At 34.8% G+C, this 10,362-nt stretch overlaps 1 protein-coding gene across 1 annotated transcript; it reads right to left on the reverse strand.

Moving 5' to 3' along the window:
* Positions 1-419: 419 nt before the first annotated feature.
* Positions 420-6,028, reverse strand: LOC125227282 (class E basic helix-loop-helix protein 22-like). Its single transcript, XM_048131544.1, has 4 exons — positions 5,679-6,028; positions 3,388-3,484; positions 2,717-2,856; positions 420-2,527 (listed from the first exon to the last, which is right to left on the reverse strand). Exons 1-4 carry the CDS (start codon positions 5,876-5,878, stop codon positions 2,377-2,379), a joined length of 588 nt encoding a protein of 195 aa, XP_047987501.1. The 5' UTR covers positions 5,879-6,028; the 3' UTR covers positions 420-2,376.
* Between the last annotated feature and the right edge of the window lie 4,334 nt (positions 6,029-10,362).

A 10,362-nucleotide genomic window follows, 5' to 3' on the forward strand; every position in this document is an offset into this window, starting at 1 on the left:
CTGAGGTATAACCTAACCACTAAATTAAAATTTTGAAAAAACCCCCGACCTCGACATAGTGGACCGATTTTCATAAAACATGGCTAAGAACACTCCCGACTAACTCAGCGTTCAAACAAAAAAAACTAAATCGAAATCGGTTCATCCGTTTGGAAGCTACGATGCCACAGACAGACACACACACACAGACAGACAGACAAACAGACAGACAGACAGACAGACACGTCAAATTTATAACACCCCGTCGTTTTTGCGTCGGGGGTTAAAAAAATAACCCCTTTCGTCGGTTCATTCTGTATTTTTCTGGCGTACTTTCCTTGTGAATATATTACGTAATTCTAATTAAGTAGGTACACGTATTAATTTAAAAAAGGTAAAGCACAGGAAACAAATCCACAGAAAAAGAATAAAAATTTACAGATACCTTTATTTTTAAGTCATCTAAATTAAAATAATATATTAAATCATATTATTGCTATTAACAATCACAATTTCACTTTGGCTTATCAACATAGTGTGTTGAGCTTATTTATAATGACTTACATTAAATTGTACCTAATTAGGTATGAAATAAAATGGACAGTCAAATCAAATAAGTGATATACAATCCACAATGTAGCTAACACACAATACATATATACGAAGTCTACAAAACCATTGAAAAATCTTACAACAATTTTAATCGTAGCTAAATTACCTAGACGGTCCTTAATTATTTTGGCACGTTGATTCACAGTCCTCTCTTGTATTCAAGAAGAGAAATAACATAATTTACTCGTATATCTAGTTCTATTTTACCTCCAACTTCTTTGAAATATACATCTAAAAATATGGAGGGTTAAGTAACTACACTAACTACATAAATAGAGAGTAACTTAATGTACGTACGTACGTAGCTGCAGAAAATATTACAGAACATTAGGTATGTACTATAATACTAAATATTATGATTGTAGCAGTTGTAGGTATACATAACTATAGTACATTGTGCAAGAGGCGGTTAAATATTGCAAACGATTTACAGATTCGAGTTTGCAATATTCTTACACCTCGAGTTACACAAAGATTTTTTATCACACTTGCTACATAATTAAAAAACGATAAATGAAGTTAATTATGGTACCTACTTGAAATTTCATAGCTCCCTTGGCAGAAGAATACACATTTACTGCGCGAGTGTGATGAAAAAGTTATTAATTATATCAGTGTATGTTATTTACGATTTCAATATTAACCAGAATACATACTACACATTGAGAAGTAAATAATTAAATCGCTGGAATGAATTATACTCGTAATGTAAATACATCGTCTTAGTATATCGTCACTACTTTTAAAAAAACTTGTATCTTCGTCTGTCAATGAAAAGAAAATTGTAGTAAGTATGTATGGAATGCATATAGACATACTGCGTTTTAACTTTGAGAAGCAGCGTGAGATACGAGATTTTTTAAAAGTAGTGACGATATGTATACTTATTTCACGCATCGAATGATGATTCTTATGACAATAGGACCAATAAATCATCATTCGATATACGAGGTAATAGTTTTACTTGTCAGAAATTTAGATATCTACTGTGTAAACTTTTTGAACTTGAGTAATTTTCATTGCTTTATAAATATTGATAAAATTACTTAATATTTTATCATCTACCTAAATAAATACATTTAGAGTCAAAATCTACCTTACGAATTAATTGAAATAGTCGACATCAGACGGTTCGGATTAATTCGAAAATATTATTCTAATATCAAATCCTATTAATCTATCCTGTATTTATGTATAATACTGCCTACTTATTTTTATTTGCCCGTTTATAAAACCAGAAAACCATGCTAGTCCTTTTAAAAGATAAATTAGTAAATATTTAAAGAGGCAATTGATTTCTAACATAATTATGTATGATGGTAAAAGTATCGCAAGTATAAAATTAATGTGTGTTTTCCATGGGTTTGGTCTGTAAAAAATATGCCCTGATTCGAACTCCGGGCTTCAAAAATGAGTTGTAGACACGAATCCGATGTGTAGGGTGTCATAAGTGAAGTTTTTATTTGAATAAACGTCATTTTTGAAAATGATATATCGATATCGTATCGTATCTACCTCAAGTTTGAAGCAGACAAATATAATCATCACATCGTTCACTCACGACTTGCATGTAGCATTCGGGACAAAAAAGTACTATTTAATACTCAACAAATCGCATACTTATAAATATAAAAAATCTGTGTAAACGATAATTTCGATCGATTTGATGCTGTGAAATCAACAAAATCTAGTGGCGAACTCACTTTACCTCAAATTGTATCCTAACTTATGATGTCACTACGGGGGCGAAGTTATGGGTTCTAGTTTGACGGGCGGAGGCAGATCTCAAGACGGTGGATCGGGCGGAGCGGGCGGTCCCAGCGGCAGCGTGGGTGGTTGCAGCAGCTTGGCGGCCGCTGGTAGTCCGGCCAGGTCGAAGCCGGGAGGGGGTACTATGCCTGCTGCCGTCGCTGTGCCTTGAAGATATGCTACTAACCTGAAAAATATAATCATTACACATTATTAAACGCATTTTGCAGGCATTTCTTTATAAGTGATGCTATTAACTGATTGGAGACTGAGATGTAGATGGACTGAATGGCTGAACTGATTGATTTTAACTAAGTAAAGAAATTTAAGAATGGCTAATTAGAGTAATTAGTTTATATCATTATTTTAGTTTTACCTTCGTAATTCGTCCAAGGCGCTGGCCTGCATGAGGATGTAATTCTTGGCTAGGAGCAGAGTCGCAATTTTTGACAGTTTTCGGACGGAGGGTGAGTGAGCGTAAGGAATCACGCTTCTCAATTCATCGAGAGCGTCATTCTGAAAAATTTTAATGAGTTATAAATATCTGGCATGTTTAGACAACAACAATTAACCACGAATAAAAAAATACTTGTTGGGTTTCTGCGTGACAATTGGAAAGAAATATCATAAATCAAGAGTGAACAGGCATCTTCTGGGCGAGCTCACTCCATCGTAGGCCACGTCTTTGCCTTTGGCTAGTCTGTGGCCAAGTAAGTATAATAATAATAAAAAACATATTTTTCAATTACTGTAAGTATAAGTTTATAATTCCTACCTCAATATTTTTTTATTATCTAAATATCTATCTATCTTTTTTGCTACAAATTGATATGAATTTAGCGAGATGTCATAATTGAAGAATCTGGAATCATCATCATCATCATTTCAGCCATTAATCGCCCACTGCTGAGCATAGGCCTCCCTTCGTGTACGCCACTTATCCCGGCCTGGGCTAATCTCATCCAGAAGTACCCAGCAGTTTTTCGAATGTCATCCACCCAACGATCCAACGGAATCATATTTAGGTAATTACAATCAATTTCTCACCAAGTCGTGCATTCTTCTCCGTTCTCTGGCGTTGATATTAAGTCGTACTGTTTTTCCTTGTCTCATTTTCTGTTTTGATTTTCCTTCGCCCATAGGTCTGCAAAAAAATAAACTTTATTAATACATTTATTTTGTCTTTGAATCATATATTTTTCATTGTCTTTAAGTCTGCTAAGAATCAATAAATATCACGAAAATAATGGCCTACTAAATAACATTATATTACTACGCTGTTTGCTCGGTTTTCAGTTTTGACAAAGAGTTTCCTTGTGTGAGACAAGTGGCCGAATTATTTAACAATGAAAAAGAACGACAGCTACCCCCTAACCTAGGGAGGATAAATAGAGGGTCTTTATGACAGTTCGATTTATGAACAAATCAATGGTAAAAAAAGTTCATATAATTATTTATTTGATTGAAGTAAAACTTTTTTTAAACTCTTGTTCATGACACACCTATGACTCTCTTTTAATTTTTTTTATTAATATTTTGTGGCGAGGAAGTTTGAAGTGAGTTCAAGACCATGAATTATTGTGCCAAAATTAAAGGTTGAAAACCTCTGATTTCAATGAGATCTACTTAGAATTCTTAGCTTCTTTTGTATTTTACTTCTGTGTAGTGTGTTAAACAGTGAATTTTTCTAAAAACCTAGAACTAAGCAACTCTTTTAAAGTCTCAAACTAAATATACTTGAACTACTAACAAAGTATACTTGAACGAGGTATGATTGATTTCTGCACTATTGTCGCGTTAGTGAGCTGGCGAGCGGGCACTTGACAGGGGTCCCATTTGTGTACAGATGGTAACTCCATTAGAAGCACATCATTGTGCTACCCTTTGTATTAGCACCACACATGTGCACATGTGGTAGGATTTATAAGTGCAATATGTGCATATTTATCAGATTTTCACTGGCCTGATAAAAAAATGACAAAATGTTCAAACGTGCGAATACGACAGGACAGTTACTTTTTAAGATACTTAAAGTTTATGCTAACCAACGAATAATGCTCGAAGTATCTCAACCTGCGTCTGGCTAAGCAAAATGAAAAATAAGCTACATATTTTTTTAATCAGGAAAAGAAAAGAGATAAGAAGAAATAAGAATATCGGGAAATTTTCAAATTAAAAAAAAAAAATTAAAATTATTTATTTGGTAGCAATACAATATTTACATAATTGGGCTAGTATCTCTTTTTAAGTATTTGAAATACTTGTATTAAGAGAATACCGCTCTTCCACTATTGGTAAGTACTACAGTTTATATTGTTTATAAAGTAATTAACAGTTTTTAATTAACTAAACTTACAATTATACATTACAAGAAAATTATAATTATATACTTTTTATTTAAACATCATGCTACTATAACTATTACATTAAAGTTAAATACCTAAATAATTTTAATAACATAAAATTGGTAGTATTGCTATTTCAGCGGTAAAGGCGCCGCTCGAGGAGGTCACAACTGGTACCTCAACCGGTGATTTAGATTTAGATTTCTTTATTTCATGATAAAAATTACACTATAAATTTGCTACATGTCAAAATTATGTTTATCTTCTCATCATGATCGTCAAAAATTACATAATAAATTCAAAGTAAAAATAATTGTGTCTCTCAATAAGGATCGTCATTTACAAAGAAAGAAAATACACATGCCAAGCTAAATAAAATTAATAAATTAAGTCAATTAATTTATTCATAAACAAAGTGCAAAGTGTGCAAAGTGTATTTATGATGTTAGCATACCTGTGTAGGTACGGTACTACTTATATTATGTTAATTTTTTTACTGAGGTATTTCTGCTTTCGATTTAAAAAATCATTGCAGCCAACGACGACATTCGAAACCATTTATTCCAAACTAATTTCCAAATCTCAAGACGCATGCGCCGCTGGCGGAACAGATACAACCGACTTTATAAACTTTTGAGTCTAAACTTCTTACAAATAGGGCTGAAAATTGCCAGCGATGTGATGCTGGAGATTCAAACGTCAAAACAGACTTGATTATGCAAATTTAGGCTATTAGTAATGCTACATTGGTTTTGCTTTAACTGGGACACATTTGAAAATGATATGCACTACGAGATAAATTCGGGGATCTTATTAGAATCCTACAAAATTCGTTTATTGAAATCTTGTAAACTTCCAACCTGTTTCTTTGCAGGTTAGACTATGTAAACTACCCTATTTAAAATATTATTGCAAATACAAATATTAGCATTAAAATATGTATTTTGAAGTGTAGTAGGGCTTTCTTCACCCCTAAAAAACAGTTGTTCGTACCTTTGACCGTAACTGGTCCCCGGTTCCGGCTGGTTCTCGTCAGTCTGATAGCAGTGCTGCGGCGGCGGCGGCTGCCCACCCTGCATGTAGAAACCACCCAGCCCCACGGCTCCCAGTGGCGTCCGTCGCCCCGGCACCGACTGCGGTGGCGAGTGGGATTCCACCGGCACACCATCCCAAGCCCTTCGCCCCTCCATCATTTAAAGTTAACACATAACACTGGCCGAAAAACTGTCACTGCAACACTGGCAGGTTATAATTTATACTGGCAGGATAGGTTAAACAAATAAAAAAATAAACAAACACTGGTTGGAAAATCGGGACGTTTGAATTGGGAAGAGTGTGGTCGGATAGTGCAGCGTGGCGAGAAGTTGGCGCGGTCCACAATCGATCGCGGCACGCAGCTGGGGTGCGCACCCCTCATCTCGCATTGTTCGAGATGCGATTGTGATTTGTTGTCGCGTGGACGACATCAAATTGGTTTTAAACGCTTATGATATTGATCGGCAGTTATTGCATCTGGTCATTTTATGGGCGTAATATATTTGAAACGCGTTTGTTTTATTAAATATCTACGAACGATTTAAAAACTTTATGGGTGTTCTAGATAATACACTAACAAAAATATTAAATTAAAAAAAATTCGAGATAGTATAACTTATAGGTAGTCAATTCAAAAATATCATACCTATAATAATTAGCTAATGATTTTAAGATTTAATACATAGAAGTCCAAGAAATTCAATGTAAATCCTTTATACACACATACGAGTATACTCTCACCTGTATACATAAGGGCTAAGCACTGTAAGCAGAGCATATGAAACTGCCAGTGGAAATTGTGATAAGTACCTATAGCAGTGACAGGTTGCCAGCCTCTCGCGTACGTCTCAATTTAACCCATATCCCACAGTCGACTTCTACGCCATCTACGGGAGGAAAGAATTTACCCACATATAGGTACTATTTATTCGAGTTTTTAGTCACAGGTTACAGTTTAATTTTCTTATACGATTGAATATTCATACAAACCGAAATAGCAATTTACGGAAGTGCGAAACTATATTAACAACCTAAATGACCTTGTTTCTATAATAATACGAACAAATAGTATCCCACACATTCTTATACACATTCGTAAATATCACCAATAATCGCTAGCAGGTATCCCAAAACAGCGCGGTCATTGCCCCCTGTCGTGTTCATCTCTATCTAGAGTTGTGCTTGCTCGTTTACTGAAAAGATCGTTCCAAACTAGTACATTCTTACAAATGTATTAGTTCGGTCTTGTAGTACTTTTAGTACACTAGTAGGTACATCAAGATTAAGACTAACTGAACGTACGGAATGATACTTAAATGTTTCTTGCTCATTCTCACCTAGAGCCGTTCCGCTCGCTTTCGGTTAGTTCTAGTTCGGTTGGAGTCAGGTCAATCGGAGGTCTTTGTCACTCCGGCTCCTGCTCCCGTCATGTTTTGTGTCTGTAGTAGGTATACCTACTAGTATACTAAATGTACTAAAGAGCAAAATCTTTTGAGAATAGTTCTAGTACAGTGGAGGGAGTCTTCTTTTGTACTATTAGTACATGTACTACACAAGCTCTATCTCGAACATTATCCCGGACTAAATTATGGGCGCCCCAGCAAGTGGGTTAACTTTGTATAGTCCATCAGCGTATATCTTTAGTAATGTAATAATTTAAAGGGTTTGAGAACGCGATACGGTTATGTATTTTATTGCTTAATTTGGGTGAAGTATGTGGTAATCAATCATTTTTGCGAATTCGGATATGTTATTTCTTGTAAAAAATACAACTGTGTAAGGTACCTACAGCGGGGCAAATCTCGACTGGGGGACAAATGTAACTGGTCCATTTTTTCCATGTTTTACAATGTTTGCATTATTAAATAGAGTGTCCACTGGTTATATTTTTATATGGTAGGCGTGTTCAGTGAATACATGTAGAACTCAACATCATAGTGTAAATGAAAAAAATCGATTAGTTACAATTGCTTCCCAGTCGAGACTTGCTCCGCTGTACGTTATACTGGTATTATCTTAAACGACTAATAAATTGTAATATTTTCATAACAATCATAACACTTGCTCATGTAAAACATATTATCCCATGCACATTTTTATCTCTAATCGAATTTTGGAAACTTAAAATAATACTAGCAGGAAGTCAAGGAAACTATTTATCATACACTAACACTTTTAATAATGAAGTTGTGTGGAAGTTGTAATTGTTCACTGCATAACTACTCCATTATGGACATTTTCTGAATGTCATTCTCCTTGACAAGCTATAGACCGAGTTACGTAGGTATTCTAGGTTTAATTATAGTCTGACCAAAAAGAGTACAAATTAAAAAGTGGCAACATTGCAGTGACATCCCTTTCAAATCAGTATGTGTGAGAAAACGGGACAACACTAAGATGTTGGCACTTTTTAATTTGCATGAAAATACTAAAAAAGACATTTGTGATTTTGGTGATAGATTGTTATGATCATTTCATAACAAACTATTCAACGACAGTTCGTATCTGAATCAGAATCGGTCTAGATATTTGTTTTCCCCTCACTAGCTCGGAAACACGTGTTTTGTCCTTTAATACCAGCGGGTAAAAACGCATTTTATCCACTAGTGGGTAAAGTAATTTGACCTTGAATAAAGTCAAATTAACTGATTTAAAATTGATAATAGTAGGTGAATCTTTTTTTTTTTTTTTTTTTTATGGGATAGGAGGCAAACGAGCAGACAGGTCGCCTGATGGTAAGCGATCACCGCCGCCCATGGACACCCGAAACACCAGAGGTGTTGGAGGTGCGTTGCCGGCCTTTAAGATGGGTGTACGCCCGGAAGCAGTGATAAACGTTGTAGGTAAGCGTTGTAGTTTCCTCGCTACAGTGAGGGGAATAGTTTTGTGTTACACTCGGGTGCAAATGTATTTTACTTCTCGTGTGTTAAAAAACTCGCAAGTTCAGGATTCTATTCTCGAACCACTCGCTTCGCTCGTGGTTCAACTATAGAATCCTTTCACTTGCTCGTTTTTCAATTCCACACTCGGCGTTAAAATACAACTTTGCCCCCTTGTATAACAAATAACTATTGTAACGCGTTATTAGATATCGTGATATTTCTTTTAAGCGCTTTACCTATAGTTTTGTTTTGTAAATGCATTTCGCATTAGTAGTTTTTCTCTGGTTATATAACCTCGTTGTGCATATCAATGATATTACCACGGTATTACTAATGCAAATTTTGATGTTGATATAATGTCCATTATATCCCACGTATTATATCCCAGTGATATAGCCTTTTTTTAAACCATTAATACAATATGCGACCCAGGTAAAATGCGACTAAAAATATTTGCGGCTAACTGAATAGGCTATTAGTGATAAACACTACATAAAAATCCGCTATGTTGAAAAAAGCTATAATCTATAATATCGCGGCAAAACGCGAATAGGTGAAAAGCTACAAGGATTTTTTTGATTTCGAGGTATACGACTAATAAATGGATCATTTATGTTTAGCGATGTATTCTTAGTCAGAAATTACTTTGCTTTGCTTCCCTCTATTTCCAATAATTTCAATGTCGGACTTCTGTTTGATTCATTCCAGTGTTATCCTACTACTTTTAATTCAACAGTCTTATTCAACGATAGGTAGGTACAAACGTTGGGAATAGGAGCAATTATTAAAAAAAAAAACTAATACATAGGTCATACTTCGTAACTGTGACCAAATGGTGGTCTTATATTTTTGTGTCAGTTTAAAATAAAATACGTCAAATAATTCAATAAAGTTTATTTTAAATATGTCATATTAAAGCTAAACAATTCAAAATTATTTACAACTTATTCCAATCAGTTCCGACTTTTTAGTCTTTATATTTTAAATCATATTTCATAATATCAACACATAAATGCAATTTACGCCCATGGAACATGTAAGTACTGGTACTGGCGCCATTTTAGTTCCTGTCGATTTATGACAGCTTATAATATCAGTATCATTAGGGCGCGGGCGCCACCCCACTTTTTTTGGATTTGGAAATTTTTATGTGATTTCCACTCAGAATCGCGAGCTCTTTCAATCCTAATAGAAGAAAAAAAAGTGTCCGAAGGTTTTTTCCCATTCCGTTACCATTACCATTTCATACATTTTGTATGGCGATAACGGAATGGAAGGTCTGAAAAAATTATGGAAATCTTGGGACATTTTTTTTTCTCCTATCAGGATCGAAAAACCTCGCGATTCTGAGTATGAATAGCGTAAAAAATACCCATGTTACAAAAAAAGTGATGAGACCTAATTCAATTTTCAGCCATAATTCTTTGGTATATTTTGATTTATAACTTGGTTATGTACATCTTAGATTAAGCGATGTCATAAAATCGCCAGAAAATAATACGTTTTTATGACAACAACATCTGTGGTCTCTGTAGATCATGTCATTCACGAAGACAAGTGCCTTTACTCGTAATGTCGTGTTTTTAAAGTTCAGACCTAACATGTCTCCACCATGTCTCATGTCATCATGTGCCATCGTGGATGACACGAACTATTATGAACGATTATGGCTTTCAATCAGTTGTCATAAGTTTTTTTATGTACCTATCCTATCGTAACATTTCCACCTCAAATCTCCACAGGGTGGCTAGCCGAATGGC

This window comes from Leguminivora glycinivorella, chromosome 6 (genome assembly GCF_023078275.1).
Source record: "Leguminivora glycinivorella isolate SPB_JAAS2020 chromosome 6, LegGlyc_1.1, whole genome shotgun sequence".
NCBI classification, from domain to species: domain Eukaryota; kingdom Metazoa; phylum Arthropoda; class Insecta; order Lepidoptera; family Tortricidae; genus Leguminivora; species Leguminivora glycinivorella.